General features: G+C 47.3%; 1 protein-coding gene across 1 annotated transcript in view; it reads left to right on the top strand.

The window, feature by feature from the left end:
• The first annotated feature begins 12,257 nt into the window (after positions 1-12,257).
• Positions 12,258-14,406, top strand: part of P4HA3 (prolyl 4-hydroxylase subunit alpha 3) — a 40,035-nt gene continuing 37,886 nt past the window's right edge. The window contains exon 1 of the mRNA XM_054974239.1: positions 12,258-12,619. Within this exon, the coding sequence (XP_054830214.1) occupies positions 12,336-12,619 (284 nt within the window). The 5' untranslated portion in view covers positions 12,258-12,335. The remainder of the gene's footprint in view (positions 12,620-14,406) is intronic.

The following is a 14,406-nucleotide window of genomic DNA, read 5'->3' as shown; positions in this document are numbered from 1 at the left end:
CCTCCTCCAAATGAGCCCTGCTTAACATAACAACAACAACAACATTCGATTTATATACCGCCCTTCAGGACAACTTAATGCCCATTCAGAGTGGTATGTAATAATAACATACTTTGTAAACCGCTCTGAGTGGGCATTAAGTTGTCCTGAAGGGCGGTATATAAATCAAGTATTGTTATTATTGTTGTTATTACCCCACAACAATCACCCTGTGAGGTGGGTGGGGCTGAGAGAGCTCCAGAGAATTGTGACTCGCCCAAGGTCACCCAGCTGGCTTCAAGTGGAGGGGTGGGGAATCGAACCCTGCTCTCCAGATTAGAGTCCCACGCTCTTTAACCACTACACCAAACTGGCTGTCATACGTCTCCCCTCTCCGCCTCTTTTTTCCCTTGCTATGCTGTCAGCAAGCATCGTTTCCCTTCCATTTCTGCTTCCAATTTTAAATAAACGTTTCGCAGTCTGCTCAAAACACAAACCCAAAATCGTTACCAGCACATCAGAGTTAAGAGTGCGGGTGCCTGAGCACAACAAAATCTGCATGCTTTATGACTGTTTGGAAGAGCGTGATTCAAACGCTTTTTTCCTTTTCACATGGAAGCAGCTAATGGGGACTTCACATTGCAGAGAGGAATTGTATTTTTTTTAATTGCTCCCCGTGTATTGAACTTTTACAGGCAATAAACCAGCACGCTTAAAAGAAGGCTGTCCTAAGCCTTTATGTGCAAGTTTAACTCCATGCAAGAACTCTCGCATATTTATTTTATTCTTACACTCATTTTTAGCCTGCCTTTCTTGCTGATATTCAAGGAGGGTTGATGTAGCAGCGACATCTGTCACCCTATTGAGTGCCAAGATTGAGCTGGCTGGCTAGGCGGGTGTCCCCTTTCTCCCTCACTGCTCCATGTATGCCCTGCCTGAACCTGTGCGCTTATTGGAAGAAGACAGCTGTCCCAGATAGGAGTGTACCATTTGGCCAAGGGTATATGACATATTAAAAAAGGAATTTGATCATGCAAGATAAAAACATCCAATAAACAAGGCAGTAGAAGTGGAATTACAGAACTGAGAAACAATGCAAACAGAACCTGTGTAAGGTATGACAACCATATTAAAAAAACTAAGATGGGTAGCTGTGTCAGTCTGTAGCAGTAGAAAAGAGCAAGAGTAAATCTGTGGTAGGGCATGAGCTTTTGTGAGTCATAAAATAATGAGTCCAGTAGCACCTTTTAAGACTGATCAACTTTATTGTAGCATAAGCTTTCGAGAGCCACAGCTCTCTTCGTCAGATGCAGTCACAGCTCACTTCAGATACAGCTAGAATGTGAGCATCTGTCCTTACATTTTGGAGAGTGGAGTGATTGCAGATGCCGAATGACTAGCCAGTGAATGACAATCGCAGGTGTGATTGGATAGTTGCAACTGATAACGAAGCTCAAGACAATGCATCTACCCGGACTGAATCAAAACCTAGGCTTCCTGTCTCATTACCAATGCTGATTTCTCCTCACCCGCCACCCCTCTGCATACCCCACCCTATCCAATCATTACTGCTTTTGTCATTCACCGGCTTTTGTCACTCAGCATCTGAAATCACTCCACTCTCCAAGATATAAGCACAGATGGGACTCTCATTCGAGCTGTATCTGAAGAGGTGAGCAGTGACTCACGAAAGCTCATACCCTACCAAAATTTCGTTAGTCATATAGGTGCTACGGGACTCTTGCTCTTTTCTACTGCTACAGACAGACAAACACGTTTACCCATCTTGATCTTTGCTACAACTGACTGTCACTACCCTTTTGCAATAATTTTTGGACCGGCCTTCCATTACATGCTGTGTTTTCCTGATATTAGAGGGAGACGTGGGCTGTTCTGTGCAGGCTAGCTAAGGCGAAGAATTCACTTTGAAGCCCATTGCATGCCTCTGGAGACAGAATCAGTTCTAACTCTCAAGTGCTCAGCTTTAACAAGCTTGTGAATTATGGGCTGTATGTATTGGACAGGAAACAGTGTGGGAACAGTTACATATTTTGGAAGATGGTGTCTTTGAATAAGAATTCTCTGGATCGCTTGCCTTCTGCCCCTGTTCCTTTTTTGAGGGGAGAAAGAGTGTGCGTATGATAGAATTTTTAAAAATTTATGACTCCTAACTAGCTCATCTTCATAGCCTTGGTGCGGTTGACAAGTTCCAACCCTTCAAAATCAGATGGTGCTCGTAGAACTGAACATACGCCGGAATATAAAATAACCACATTCCCGTTATACTCTGGAATATAAAATATTCCGGAATATACTCCGGAATATAAAATAACCATATTCCCGTTATACTCTGGAACCCAAGGCCAGCCGTTTCATCATAGCCTTACCTCACTTCTGGGAAAATACAGTGTTAGACGACAGATCTCCAAGAAAAGGGCAATAATTTAATTATTCAAGATGCATTCTGCTCCATCCTCAAGGGTCTGAGAAGCTTCCATAAACAGGCAGTATTTTATATCATTTTTTCCTCTAAAGAAGTGACAGACTTCAAGCTAGTCTACCCCTATTGGCCTTAAATCTTGCATCGGCAACAGGCAGCCATCGTTCCTAATTTGAAGAACCACATGCAGAGAATTTCACGGGGCAGCCGGACTTCGGGGGTAAAAAGGCTCTTTCTCTTAAGATTTCTGCAAAACTGGATTAGGACACGGAATTGTGGACTAAATTCACCTGGCAAAGTGATACTGTGATGGGAAGAGCCAATAGGTATCTGCTACCAAAGAACCATTCTATAAACAAGCCTGTATTAATATATTGTTGAAGGCTTTCATGGCCAGAGAATGTTAGTTGTAATATTTTCCGGGCTGTATGGCCATGGTCTTGGCATTGTAGTTCCTGACATTTCGCCAGCAGCTGTGACTGGCATCTTCAGAGGTGTAGCACCGAAAGACAGAGATCTCTCAGTGTCAATGTGTGGAGCAGATGTTAGCAGGCAATTTATATCTACTCAGGAAGGTGGGTTTGGGCTGAGTCATCCTGTAAGAGTTTCCCAGGGTGCGTGATGCTAATGGGGGGAAGCTTCACTGTATCCCATTAGCATTCCACACCCTGGGAAACTCTTACAGGATGACTCAGCCCAAACCCACCTTCCTGAGTAGATACAAATTACCTGCTAACATCTTCTCCACACATTGACATTGGGAAATCTCTGTCTTTCGGTGCTACACCTCTGAAGATGCCAGTCACAGCTGCTGGCGAAACATCAGGAACTACAATGCCAAGATTATGGCAATACAGCCCGGAAAATCTACAACTAAAACTCCTGTATTAACTGGAAAATTACACGGCCTTCAGGAGATGACGACAGTCTGCAGAACTCTGGCTGGAATGACGGTGGAGGGGCAGACGCTGTTCCTCTGCATAGCTGGCACCTGTACAGTCTTTCTCAGGATTGGAATGTGTGGATGAAGTTCAGCCATTGCAGATGCTATATCCTCGGCAGGCAGCACCTTGGAGTAAAGGAAGAAGAAGCTTTTTCAAAATCATAGCTATAGAATCACGTGGTAAGGTCCAACCTACTCTTAGGAAAGATTGGCAGAGCTAGTTCAGACCAGTAGTCCATCTAGCGCACTATCCCGCTTCCCACAGACGCTCCCAAGCCACCTCCTGGTTCCCCACAACAACTGCTATTCAGAGGTAGACTGCCACTGAACATGGAGGTTTCATTTGGCCATTACACTTAGTGGCCATTGATAAAGCCTCTCCGCAAAATTGTCTGATTGCCTTTTGAAGGCCGTCTAAAGCTAGGGCCCACCTGGCCGTTGCTCCCTATTCACTCTGTACAGCCACCTGGGCCTTTTGTTGCCTGCAGTGGCAAGAGGCAGAGAAAGAAATCACGGAGCCGTTCACATGACGATAAGGAGCATCTGGTTCTGTTGCCGGGGTTACTGCCACTCCCATCACACAAGTTTTAAGTACAGGAATACACAACGTTTTTCCTTAGAATCCACCATAAGTTGAAGATGCAGAAAAGAGTAGAGGGTCCTGTAGTGCCTGTCTAGAATAGCTCAGCTAATTAAGTGCACCCGGTGCTTGTGTTCTGACTAGGGGGCCTTGAGAGACAGAAAGCTTTGCTTTCTGCACGGCTTCTGTTTCTGGCCAGCTACCTTGCTATCACACTGAGCTCTGATCGGTTGATTATGTTTTAAAAGCTAACTCCTTACGTTTTTTTTTTCTCCTTCCAGCCCAGCCCAGGGGTAGGCCGTGAGTGTGAGCACCTGAGCTACCGGAGTATGCAAGTTAGTCATTGGTCTAGTTAGTTTTTAGCTTAGATTAGAATGAAGTTTTGTTTGCCGTTGCTTCTGCATTGAGAGTGCCTGCTTTTCCGTTTCATGCCTGTGTCTCGAGTGCTTGACTTGCTGTGTGCAAGGCCCCCCAGATAAAGAACCCAGAGACCTGTGAGTCTCATACAAAACAGGTGGGGTATATCCCTCTAAGAAGGTGGGACCCTGTGTGGCTGTTTGCAGCACTCAGTACTGGGGCTAGATGGTTTGCCTACTTCAGACAGTGCCCCTGTCCCGTCCTGCATATTTGGAAATGGGGGTCCTTATTGGCAGTATGAGATTACTGCATTTGGATCTTCCCTTCCTCTAGTTTCAGATCGGTAGCCAGCTGTGTTGGTCTGCAGTAGAACTGGAGGATTTAAGTCCAGTGACACCTTAGAGAATCTGAAGAATGCGGAATCTGAAGAAGGGAGCTCTGACTCTCAAAAGCTTATACCCTGAAAATTTTGTTGGTCCCCAACACACATCTAACTCGTCTCTGTGAGAGTGCACTTGTGCATGCGTTTGCCTGTGGATGTGAAGTTTGTGGGTGGGTGTGGGAGTGAACAGGATTTGAATCTAGTGGACCCACAAAGTATCTGAAGAAGCCGTCTTGTTGGTCTCAAAGGTGCCGCTGGACTCAAATCTTGCTGTCCTATTTACTCAGAAAAGTTTTATGCCACCTCTCCAGGGCAGGCAGCTTACAAAATAACCCTTCTAGGAATTCAGAGATTTTTAATCCTCTTAAAACTCCTGGAGTAAGCAGGACTGGTGTCTCAGAGGTAAACTACAAGAGACGAATTACACGAGGATGCTCACGTGAAGGGAGTTGCAGTGTTAGCCAAGAAGCTGAGTTTTAAAAGACAAATCGGAAGGCTTTGTCAATTTCCCCTTTCTACAAAGCCAGCAAAGATAATTCCTCAGAGGGTTTATTTCCTCTTTGCCTGCTCCCCTTCTAGGAGGTGAACAGGAAAGATCTTTGCTGCTCTGTAGTTGACAAATTGACAAAGCCTTCTGATAAAACTCGGCTTCCTGGCTAACATTGTGACTCCCTTCACGTGAGCATCCTCGTGTAATTCGTCTCTTGTAGTTTAGCACTCAGATTTCAGAAGGGGAAGAAGGAATGTCATGATTGCGGAGAGGGGTCTCGATCACATTTAAAGCTTCTCCCTCATATATCCCAGATTAAATTGCAAATAAATATCAGAGCAGTTCATTTGAACAGCATTTCTGTGGTTACTCTGTAAGTTCGTATTTATTGTAACTACAAACAAACAATCGATTTGGCTGCGATAAAGCAGGTTGCTGAGATGTAATAAGACCCAATGCTATCAAGATAGCCCAAGAGTGTATTGCGGGAGCACCAACAAGAGCTGGTCTTTACCTGTAGCGATGCGGGCAGCCGTAAATCCCGATGTTGGTCTCGTGAGTCAAGCAGAATCGGCGGCAGACACCCATCTGGTTGGCACAAGTACGTGAGGCCAGTGGAACGGCCACCTTCTGTCCAGCTTGGGCCAGGGTAGTACGCAAACGGGATGGTTAATACATGGCAGGCTTACTCGAAAATCAGTTGTTTATCCTGCTTAATCACTTGTTTATCTGGATCCTGCGACAGGAGGGAACCTCAGACCTCCTTCATGGAACACACGTGAAAGACTTATAGTGAGATTCTTTGTCCCCAACTAGGGTGCAAACCTGAAGCAGGCAACCAGCATGAAATCTGGGGGGTAAAGACCTACCAGTTTTAGCATCACTCGCATCACGACGTCACTTCCAGCATGAACCAGAAGTGATGTCAATGCATCAGGGTGACACTCTAGCATTCATCTGAAACTCTAGTTTGGGGCATGTGCCAAAGCGTGGGTCTGTAATATAGTGCCCATGGGAAACGTGGCGCCCACTGACACCTTTCCTGGTGACCACCGAATATTTTTCAGAAAGCAGGGAAGGCGAGGTGGTGCTTCTGCCCAGCAAAAAGCTTCTGATTGTGAAGATGTTTTAAAACTTGCTTTGGTAGCAACTGCCACCACAGAATAAGGATTTTCAGTATGTGAAAATGGCTGCAGAAGCCATTTTGTGGCTGGCTCTGCTGCCTGTGGCATCCCTTTTGCGGTTGCACCCACCATCCTGTGTCAGAATTCCAATAGGGTTGCCAACCTCCAGGTGGGGGCTGGAGATCTCCTGGAATTACAACTGGTCTCCAGGTGACAGAGATCAGCTCCCCTGGAGAAAATGGCTGCTTTGGAGGGGGGGGGCTCTATGGCATGATGCCCTGCTGAGGTCCTTCCCCTCTTCAAGCCCCACCTTCTCCAGGCTCCACCCCCCCCCAAATCACCAGACATTTCTCAACCTGGACCCGGAAACCCACCCTGTGCTGCCCAGCTGGGCCCACCCAGCCACCAATGTCACAAACCCAGGAGGCGATGTCAGTTCCCCCCTGTGCCACCAATGGTGGGTAGCCATCAGACCCCTGCAGGGCTTCAGCATCTTCCTCTTTGTGCCACCCCAGGCAGTGGCCCAGGTGCGTTATCTGGAGAGCCAGCCTGGAGCAAAAGCTTCAGGTGTGCACTCTAAAATCTTGCACCACACTTTTTTTTTAAAAAAAAGACTAAATAGGATTGCCAACTCTGCGTTGGAAAATTCCTGGATATTTGGAAGTGGAACTTGGAGAGGGCAGGGTTTAGAAGGCAGGGCCAGATCGAGGTGGGCAGGAGGGGTAGTCTGCCCCTGGCGCCGCCAAGGAGGGGGTGCTGGGCACAGCTGCCAGCTGCTGGGAGCGCGTGGGCGGCAGCACAGGTGGCCTCACAGCCTCCCCCGCTGCCTTTCGCTTGCCCTGCAGGATGGGGCGCCCAGCTCGCCGTGCACCCCCTGTCCTGCGGGGCAGGCAAAAGGCAGCGTGCGGGGCTGCGAGGCCCCTGTGCCATTCACCTGCCCCGCAGGACAGGGGGCAGCTGCTCACCCCCTGTCCTGCAGGGCAGGTGAATGGCGCAGGTGGCTTCCCAGCCCCGCACACTGCCTCCGCCAACTCCATGGTGTGCTGGGGCACCCAGCTTAGCGCACGGGCGGCATGCTCCGCCCTGCATGATATTGTCACAGAAGTGACGTCATCACGCAGCGCCAGGAGCACGCATGCGCTATGCGCGCATGCAAAAGGCTGCACTTGGGTTGCTGCCCTGGGCGCTGGCAACCCTAGATCCAGCCCTGTTAGAGGGCCGGAGATGCCTGAGGGACTGCCAGCAAGGCAATGCTTCCCCCTCTCTTGCCTCCAGCATAATGACTGAAGGGGGGATAGCAGAACAGCTGGGACAGCAGGGCTGCCAATCAACACCTGTATTTTGAGTGTTCCTAGGTAACATCGGGGCAGATGTCTTTCTTGTGCAATCGGTGGGCCAGGCCTGCAAGCAATTTCACCAACGTGTAACCTCGTTGGCAAAATTTGACGTGGAACGGGATCATGTGGCGATCCTGGATGCCTGAGCTGACCTGATGCTGCCCCAACTAAATCCCACGGATTAACACACAATGCCAGGGCTTGATCTGTCTTTCAGCTGCTGCTCCCCGAATTGTTATGGTACAAAGTGTGATTTGTCCATTTTCAGCAAGGTCCTGGCAGGCAGACAATGTGGTTCGGCTGCATGTAGATTTGCCCTAGAGGCAGAAGAGTTAGCTGTGTTAATCTGTAGTTGCAAAATAGTATAGTCCAGTAGCACCTTTAAGACTAACCAACTTTATTGTAGCATAAGCTTTCGAGAATCACAGCTCTGGTTGTTGTGGGTTTCCCAGGTTTTCCGGGAAAACCCACAACAACCATCGTTCTCCGGCCGTGAAAGCCTTCGACAATACATCGAATCATAGCTCTCTTCATCAGATGCATCTGACGAAGAGAGCTACGGTTCTCGAAAGCTTATGCTACAATAAAGTTGGTTAGTCTTAAAGGTGCTATTGGACTCTTTACTCTTCTGCCCTAGAGGATGGATTTTGGGGGACATGAACACTGTCAAGATTGCATCTTGATTGCTAAAACTTGCTCTTTTTAGCTGAAATTTGCAGATAACTTTAGCCCGGCATAGACTTCCTTAAAGTGGGTTGCAACCACAACATGTTTCGCAGATGAATCAAAGTGTCGTTTGTTTGGGTAGTCAAGAAATCTCATATTCCATAGAACCATTTTTCCAAAAATGAGCTGTTTCTTGTTTTCAGGATACAAGTATCTCAATATATCCGTTTTGTGGGTTTAATTAACATGGCTTCGAGACATCTCTTATTTTAAGAGAAGTTTCTTATGTGTTTGTATTTCTTTCAAGATACCAGAGTTCTGTAATAAGACTACTACCAGCAATTATAATCTGGCAGTTCCATTAACAATCTACCATTCCATTCGGCAAAGTTTAAGGCTTTCCAGCCTCAGGAATTGCAGGAATTGTGTGGAGTAATAGGATACAGGACAATTTCTTTCAATAAGGTAGCAATAATTATGAAGACTGGGATTTAGTACTCAGCCCAAAATCCTGGAAGTCTAACATTGCTTTGCAAAAGTGCAAATTCAGGATCAAGAATTGATGTGCAGGCAGCTTCTGTGCACAAAAGTTGTGATCCCCGCACACATACACTGATTGTACCCACTTTAAACAGAATCTGCATTTTCAGCGAATCTCAGCCGTAAAGAACAAACTAAGCTTACCAAGGGCAACAGTGCTTGACTTCCTAACACAACAGGGTGGCCAGCATTGATTTCTGTCTTTAGTGGTAGCTCAGTTCAAAGATATGAAACCGGTGTAATTTTGCCAGCTTTTTTAAAAATGATGTTTCGGGAGTCCTTTTAAAAGGCACGAAATCAGGGCCGGTAGAACAACGGTAATGCTTACACAGGCCAAACCTACCCTACATTGTTAGCAATCTTGGAATGCACTGGGTTGGAAAATTCCCGGAGGTTTCGGGGTGGAGCGTGGCGGGGGACAGGGTTTGGAGAGAGGACAGACCCCCAACAGAGCAGAATGCCGTACAGTCAATCCTCCAAAACACCCGTTTTCTCCAGGGGATCTCTGTTGCCTGGAGATCAGCTGTAATTCCAGGAGATCTCCCGACCCCACCTGGAGGCTGGTAATCTTACAGCAGCTACAGACACCCCAAAACTTGGCTGAGTGGCTGGCGCTCTCTGCACCGGCTCACCTGGGTGGCACTAAGCCTAGCTCAAAGGCTTTGGATCTTCGATACCTTCAGAGCGAGCTCCACGCGGGTGCTGCTTTCCCCCTCCATCCCTGCATAACAAACTTCCTTACAGAACAGCCCGTAGTTCAGGAGTCCCTTTGCATTCAATCACCTGAGGCTACTTACAAAGTAATCCCAGTAGCGCCAGAAGCAGGAGAATTCCTGGCCCTAAGACCTTCATGATGAAGCGCTGCCTGGTCGCTGCCTTTCTGTCCATCCCTTGCAGCCGACCGGCATGCAGCTCTGCCCTTTTCGTTGCACAAGGGAGGGGTTTGGCGCGGTCCTGCCGCACCACAGCTGAGAGTAGCTGGATTAAGCACAACGTTGGCTCTGGGAGGCATGAACCCTGGACGCGTTTATTCAGAAGTGAATTCCACTGAGGTCAACAGTATTTACGCTCCAGTAAGAGTGCTTGCCTTCAGCTGGCAACCCCAGGGAGCTTTGGGGGTGGGGAGACACCAGAAACTGGCATTGCACAGTGCTGTGACGTCACTTCCGGTGCACCCAGAAGTGATGTCGCAGCGTGGCTCAAGGTCCATTCCCCCCACCGTTTTGATGCTGCTGCTCAGAGCAGGCCTCTGAAGAGGTGGCATAGAAATCCTCTTAATAAATAAATAAATGAGGCCAGCATCTTTCAATGAGTCAAAAAGGGGCCAGAAAAAAAGCGCGGAGCATCAGAGGAGTGACCCTGCAGTCTCCAGGCCTTCATTTCTGTACAGTGCCTTGGAGAACTAAATAGCCATCAACGGACACATCTCCTGTCATGTGGACAGGACCTTGGGCATGGATGTGTTCTTGCAAGCAAAACTATGCACATCTGAACAAAATGCAATGAGATCACTTGGTTCCCTGGCTCAGAGCATATCAGCTGCTCGTGCCTGCTAGTTGAGACCCAGTTTGGTGTAGTGGTTAACAGTGGCAAGACTCTAATCTGGAGAGCCGAGTTTGATTCCTCAGTCCTCTGCTTGAAGTTAGTTGGGCAACCTTGGGTCAGTCACAGCTCTCTCAGAGCTCTCTCAGCTCCACCCACAGGGTGATTGTTGAGGGGATAATAATAAGTGTGCGTTAAGTTGCCTGAAGGATGGTATATAAATTGAATGTTGTTATCCTTCAGGCTTCAGCTGGATTTGATGTGATCGAGTGGCGCACAAGTGGAGCGCAAGTGAAGAGGGAGGAATACACGCGAGTCTTTACTTGCCGTTCAAGTGTCATTCGTCACTTGTAGCTTGGCTTTCAGACACACTTCGTTTGCAGTTTTCACTGAGCTGTGGACCCTCTGCTTGTCATGTTCGAATTCTCCATTAGATGGCAGTATAGGAATTGTTCTTTGGACCTGAAAGGAGAACTGCACAAAAAGTTTTGTTTTTTAAACAAAAAGAAATTTGCAGCATTGGCCAGTTATCAAAGCCACATTTGCCTACATTTGCACCTCCTCCTTTTATGTACCTCCCAGGAATACCTTAGATCATACAGAGCGCAAGTCCCTCTGCTAAAGAATGAACGGGGCACAAACCGGTCATTAAAATTGGGGGAAGGGGGGGGGATACAGAAACCTGGGTGGGAGCATTTCATTTTCCCCGAGACACTTGATTTCTGTCTTAGGGCTGCTGTAGGTAATTCAGGAACACTCCAAAGGTCAGTTGGAGAAAGAAGCCACTGAATAACATTTTGTTTAACAAATCTGGCTTTTCCTGTGGGCCTGAACAAGGATTTTCAAGGTTTCTCAATAAGGCCCTGATTTGGGACCCCAGAGAGCCCCCCTCAAAAAAACAATCCCATGGGAATAAAACCAACCACTGGTCTGTCAATAGGGTTGCCAGCTCCAAGTTGGGAAACACCTGGAGATCTGGGAAGTGAAACCTGGAGAAACCTGGAGAAAATGGGGGTTTGGGGAGGGAAAGGACCTTGGCATGGCATAATTCCATAGAGTCCAGCCCCCCAATGTAGCCATTTTCTCCAGGTGAACTGATCTCTGTGGCCTGGAGACCAGTTGTAATTCTGGGAGATCTCCAGCCACTACCTGGAGGCAGGCAACCCTATCTGTCAAGTATTCCTGTTGCTATGGGTTAAAAAAAGACTCTTGTAGGTATCTACTCCAAACGACAGTTGGCTGACTCCACTCCCCTACAGGGAAGTCCCAACTCCAGGCTGGGGAAATCCTGGAGATTTGGGGGTGGAGCCTGGAGAGGGTGGGGTTTGGGGAGAGGAGGGGCCTCATAGAGTTCACCCTCCCAAGCAGCCATTTTCTCCAGGGGAATTGATTTCGGTCACCTGGAGATCAGTCATAATTCCAGGAGATCTCCAGCCACCACCTGGAGGCTGGCAACCTTATCCCCAAGGCCTGGAAGGCCTGCCAAACACCCACTAAATACTAAACAGTGCCTGACCTCCAGGAGACGCCCGGGAGGGCCCCCAACCCCCAGAGCAGGCAGAGCAACCTCCCTAGCCTCTGACTCACTGCAGAGCAATTCCACATCGCCTGAATTCTGCCATCAACTTCAAGCCCTAGAAAAGTCTGGCTGCAACTCCTTTGCTTCCCGAACTGGCTGCACAGCTCATTAGCACCAGAGACTGGCTGGTGTGGCTTCCTTCTCCTCCTCTGTTTACAAATCACATTTTCAGCACTGGTGTGCAAGGGAAAGCTGCAGAGCAGATCGTCACAGCGTTGTGGTGCCTGGAGCGCAGACCCGCCACGGTGGGCTTTTCTGCTGCCCCTGCACATCTGGTTTCTATTCCTCTCGTTTCGCTCATGGAAAGGTTCTTGTTAGATGGATTTCCCAGCTGTGGACGAGATCCCAGCGTAGGAGCAGAGGTGAGGCCGGCGAAATGGCTCTGAAAACAGCTGGGCTGCCTCAGCTTCAGGACGAGAGGAAGAGTCCGGCACCAAGCCCCGGGGAAAGGTCGGGGCTAAGACAGGACAGTTCTCTCTGGGTGAGGATGATGTCGTGGTTTGTTGGGGTGGCCCTCCTTGGACTCTTGCAAGGGTTGGAGGCAGAAACGTTCACATCCATGCTGAGCATCCACCAAGCATTGGCGACTGAGAGAGAACTCCTGCAGTATTTGCACACGTACCTCGAAGAAGAGACCAGCAGGCTTAAAGACCTCCAAAGGTAAGAGTGAACGGGGCTCGGGCATCAGAGACCCCCAAATGCAGGGCTGCTGAGAGCCACAAACAGTTTCCTTCTGGGCCCTTGGTCTGATCCAGCAAGGAGCTTCCTTGCCCTTCCCAGGCTGAACCTAAATTAGATAGAAAAGCAAATCATGTTATTTGCCTGGCACTTTAGGCCCATGGGTATACCCTCATCCAGGTACCCCTAACAGGTACACGTGGTTCGTTCATTCGTTCGTTCGTTCGTTCGTTCTTTCTTTCTTTTCCTTCCTTCCTTCCTTCCTTCCTTCCTTGAATAAATATTTTTATTTTTTAAACAATCGGGTACAGATAAAAAAGAGAAAGGGAACAAAAGGTTTAAGTTAGGAAAAAAAGACTATAGATACACATTACAAGAATTATTACAAGGATTATTGAAGTGCAGCAAATTATATAACATTTTCCGGTATGTAAAATATTAAACTATATCATCAAATTAGATGAAAATGAAAATAATTATTTATCTCACTATTACAAGTTACTTTTTATTTACTGGTTTGAAAAAGAACAAAGATTTTAAAATATTTCCAAAAGATATAATAATGTCATCTTACACTTACAACTAATTATATATAAATTATTTTAAGTTACACTATACCAATCAATTATATGACATATATATCTGCTTAATTGACTCTATATCATGAAATTAAGAAGATTACTATTGCCGTAATTTTCATAATTCCATAAAAACACCAACATTTGTATCAGAGTTAAAATGTTTCACTTACTGTTTCACAATAGTACATTTCTCATTGGGGACACAAGGTTTTTATGCACGAGGTTTGATGCCTATTAATGGGTCTTGGGTATCAGGGTTAAGAAACAGTAAAGAATCCAGTAGCACTTTTAAGACTAACCAACTATATTGTAGCATAAGCTTTCAAGAAGCACAGCTCTCTTCGTCAGATGCATCATCAGCTTTTGAGAACCACAGCTCTCTTCGTCAGATGCAGCATCAGCTTTCGAGAACCACAGCATCTGACGAAGAGAGCTGTGGTTCTCAAAAGCTTATGCTGCAATAAAGTTGGTTAGTCTTAAAGGTACTACTAGACTCTTTACTATTTTGCAACTACAGACTAACATGGCTAACTCCTCAGGGTTAAGAAAGACCCTTTCCCAAGCTCGTGAGAGATGCTGCCAGTTGAGGCAAACTATATACTAGGCCAGGATCAAAGTATGGCCCAGTATATGCAGCTGTGATATAGAGAACCAGTAGGGTGTAAGGGTTAGAGTGTCCAGTGAGGATCTGTCCCCTGGGTGGAAATTCTCACTCAGCCATTCCCAGGGTGATCTTGAGCTAGTCACACCCTTTCAGCCTAACCTACCTGGCAGGGTTGTTGTGGAGATACAATGGGAAGGCAGGCCCACCCTCACCACTCCATGCACTTTGGAAGAATGGGACAAAAATGCACTAAACAGACAGGTGGCTTCATACATGCCATGTGCTGTTGGCCCTGACAGTGTGTTAACTATCGGTAAGGTAGCAGGAATGGGTTGCACAGAGCAGCTCTGTAAAGATCCAGAGGAGTTAGCCGTGTTAGTCTGTAGTCGCAAAATAGTAGAGTCCAGTAGCACCTTTAAGACCAACCAATTTACTGCAGCATAAGCTTTTGAGAACCACAGCTCTCTTCGTCAGATGCATCAGCTTTCGAGAACCACAGCTCTCTTCATCAGATGCATCAGCTTTCGAGAACCACAGCTCTCTTTGTCAGATGCATCAGCTTTTGAGAGCCACAGCTCTCTTCG

Source organism: Eublepharis macularius, chromosome 3 (genome assembly GCF_028583425.1).
Source record: "Eublepharis macularius isolate TG4126 chromosome 3, MPM_Emac_v1.0, whole genome shotgun sequence".
Classification (NCBI taxonomy): Eukaryota; Metazoa; Chordata; class Lepidosauria; order Squamata; family Eublepharidae; genus Eublepharis; species Eublepharis macularius.
Note: the sequence above shows the minus strand (reverse complement) of the source record. Positions and strands in the feature narration are given on the sequence as shown.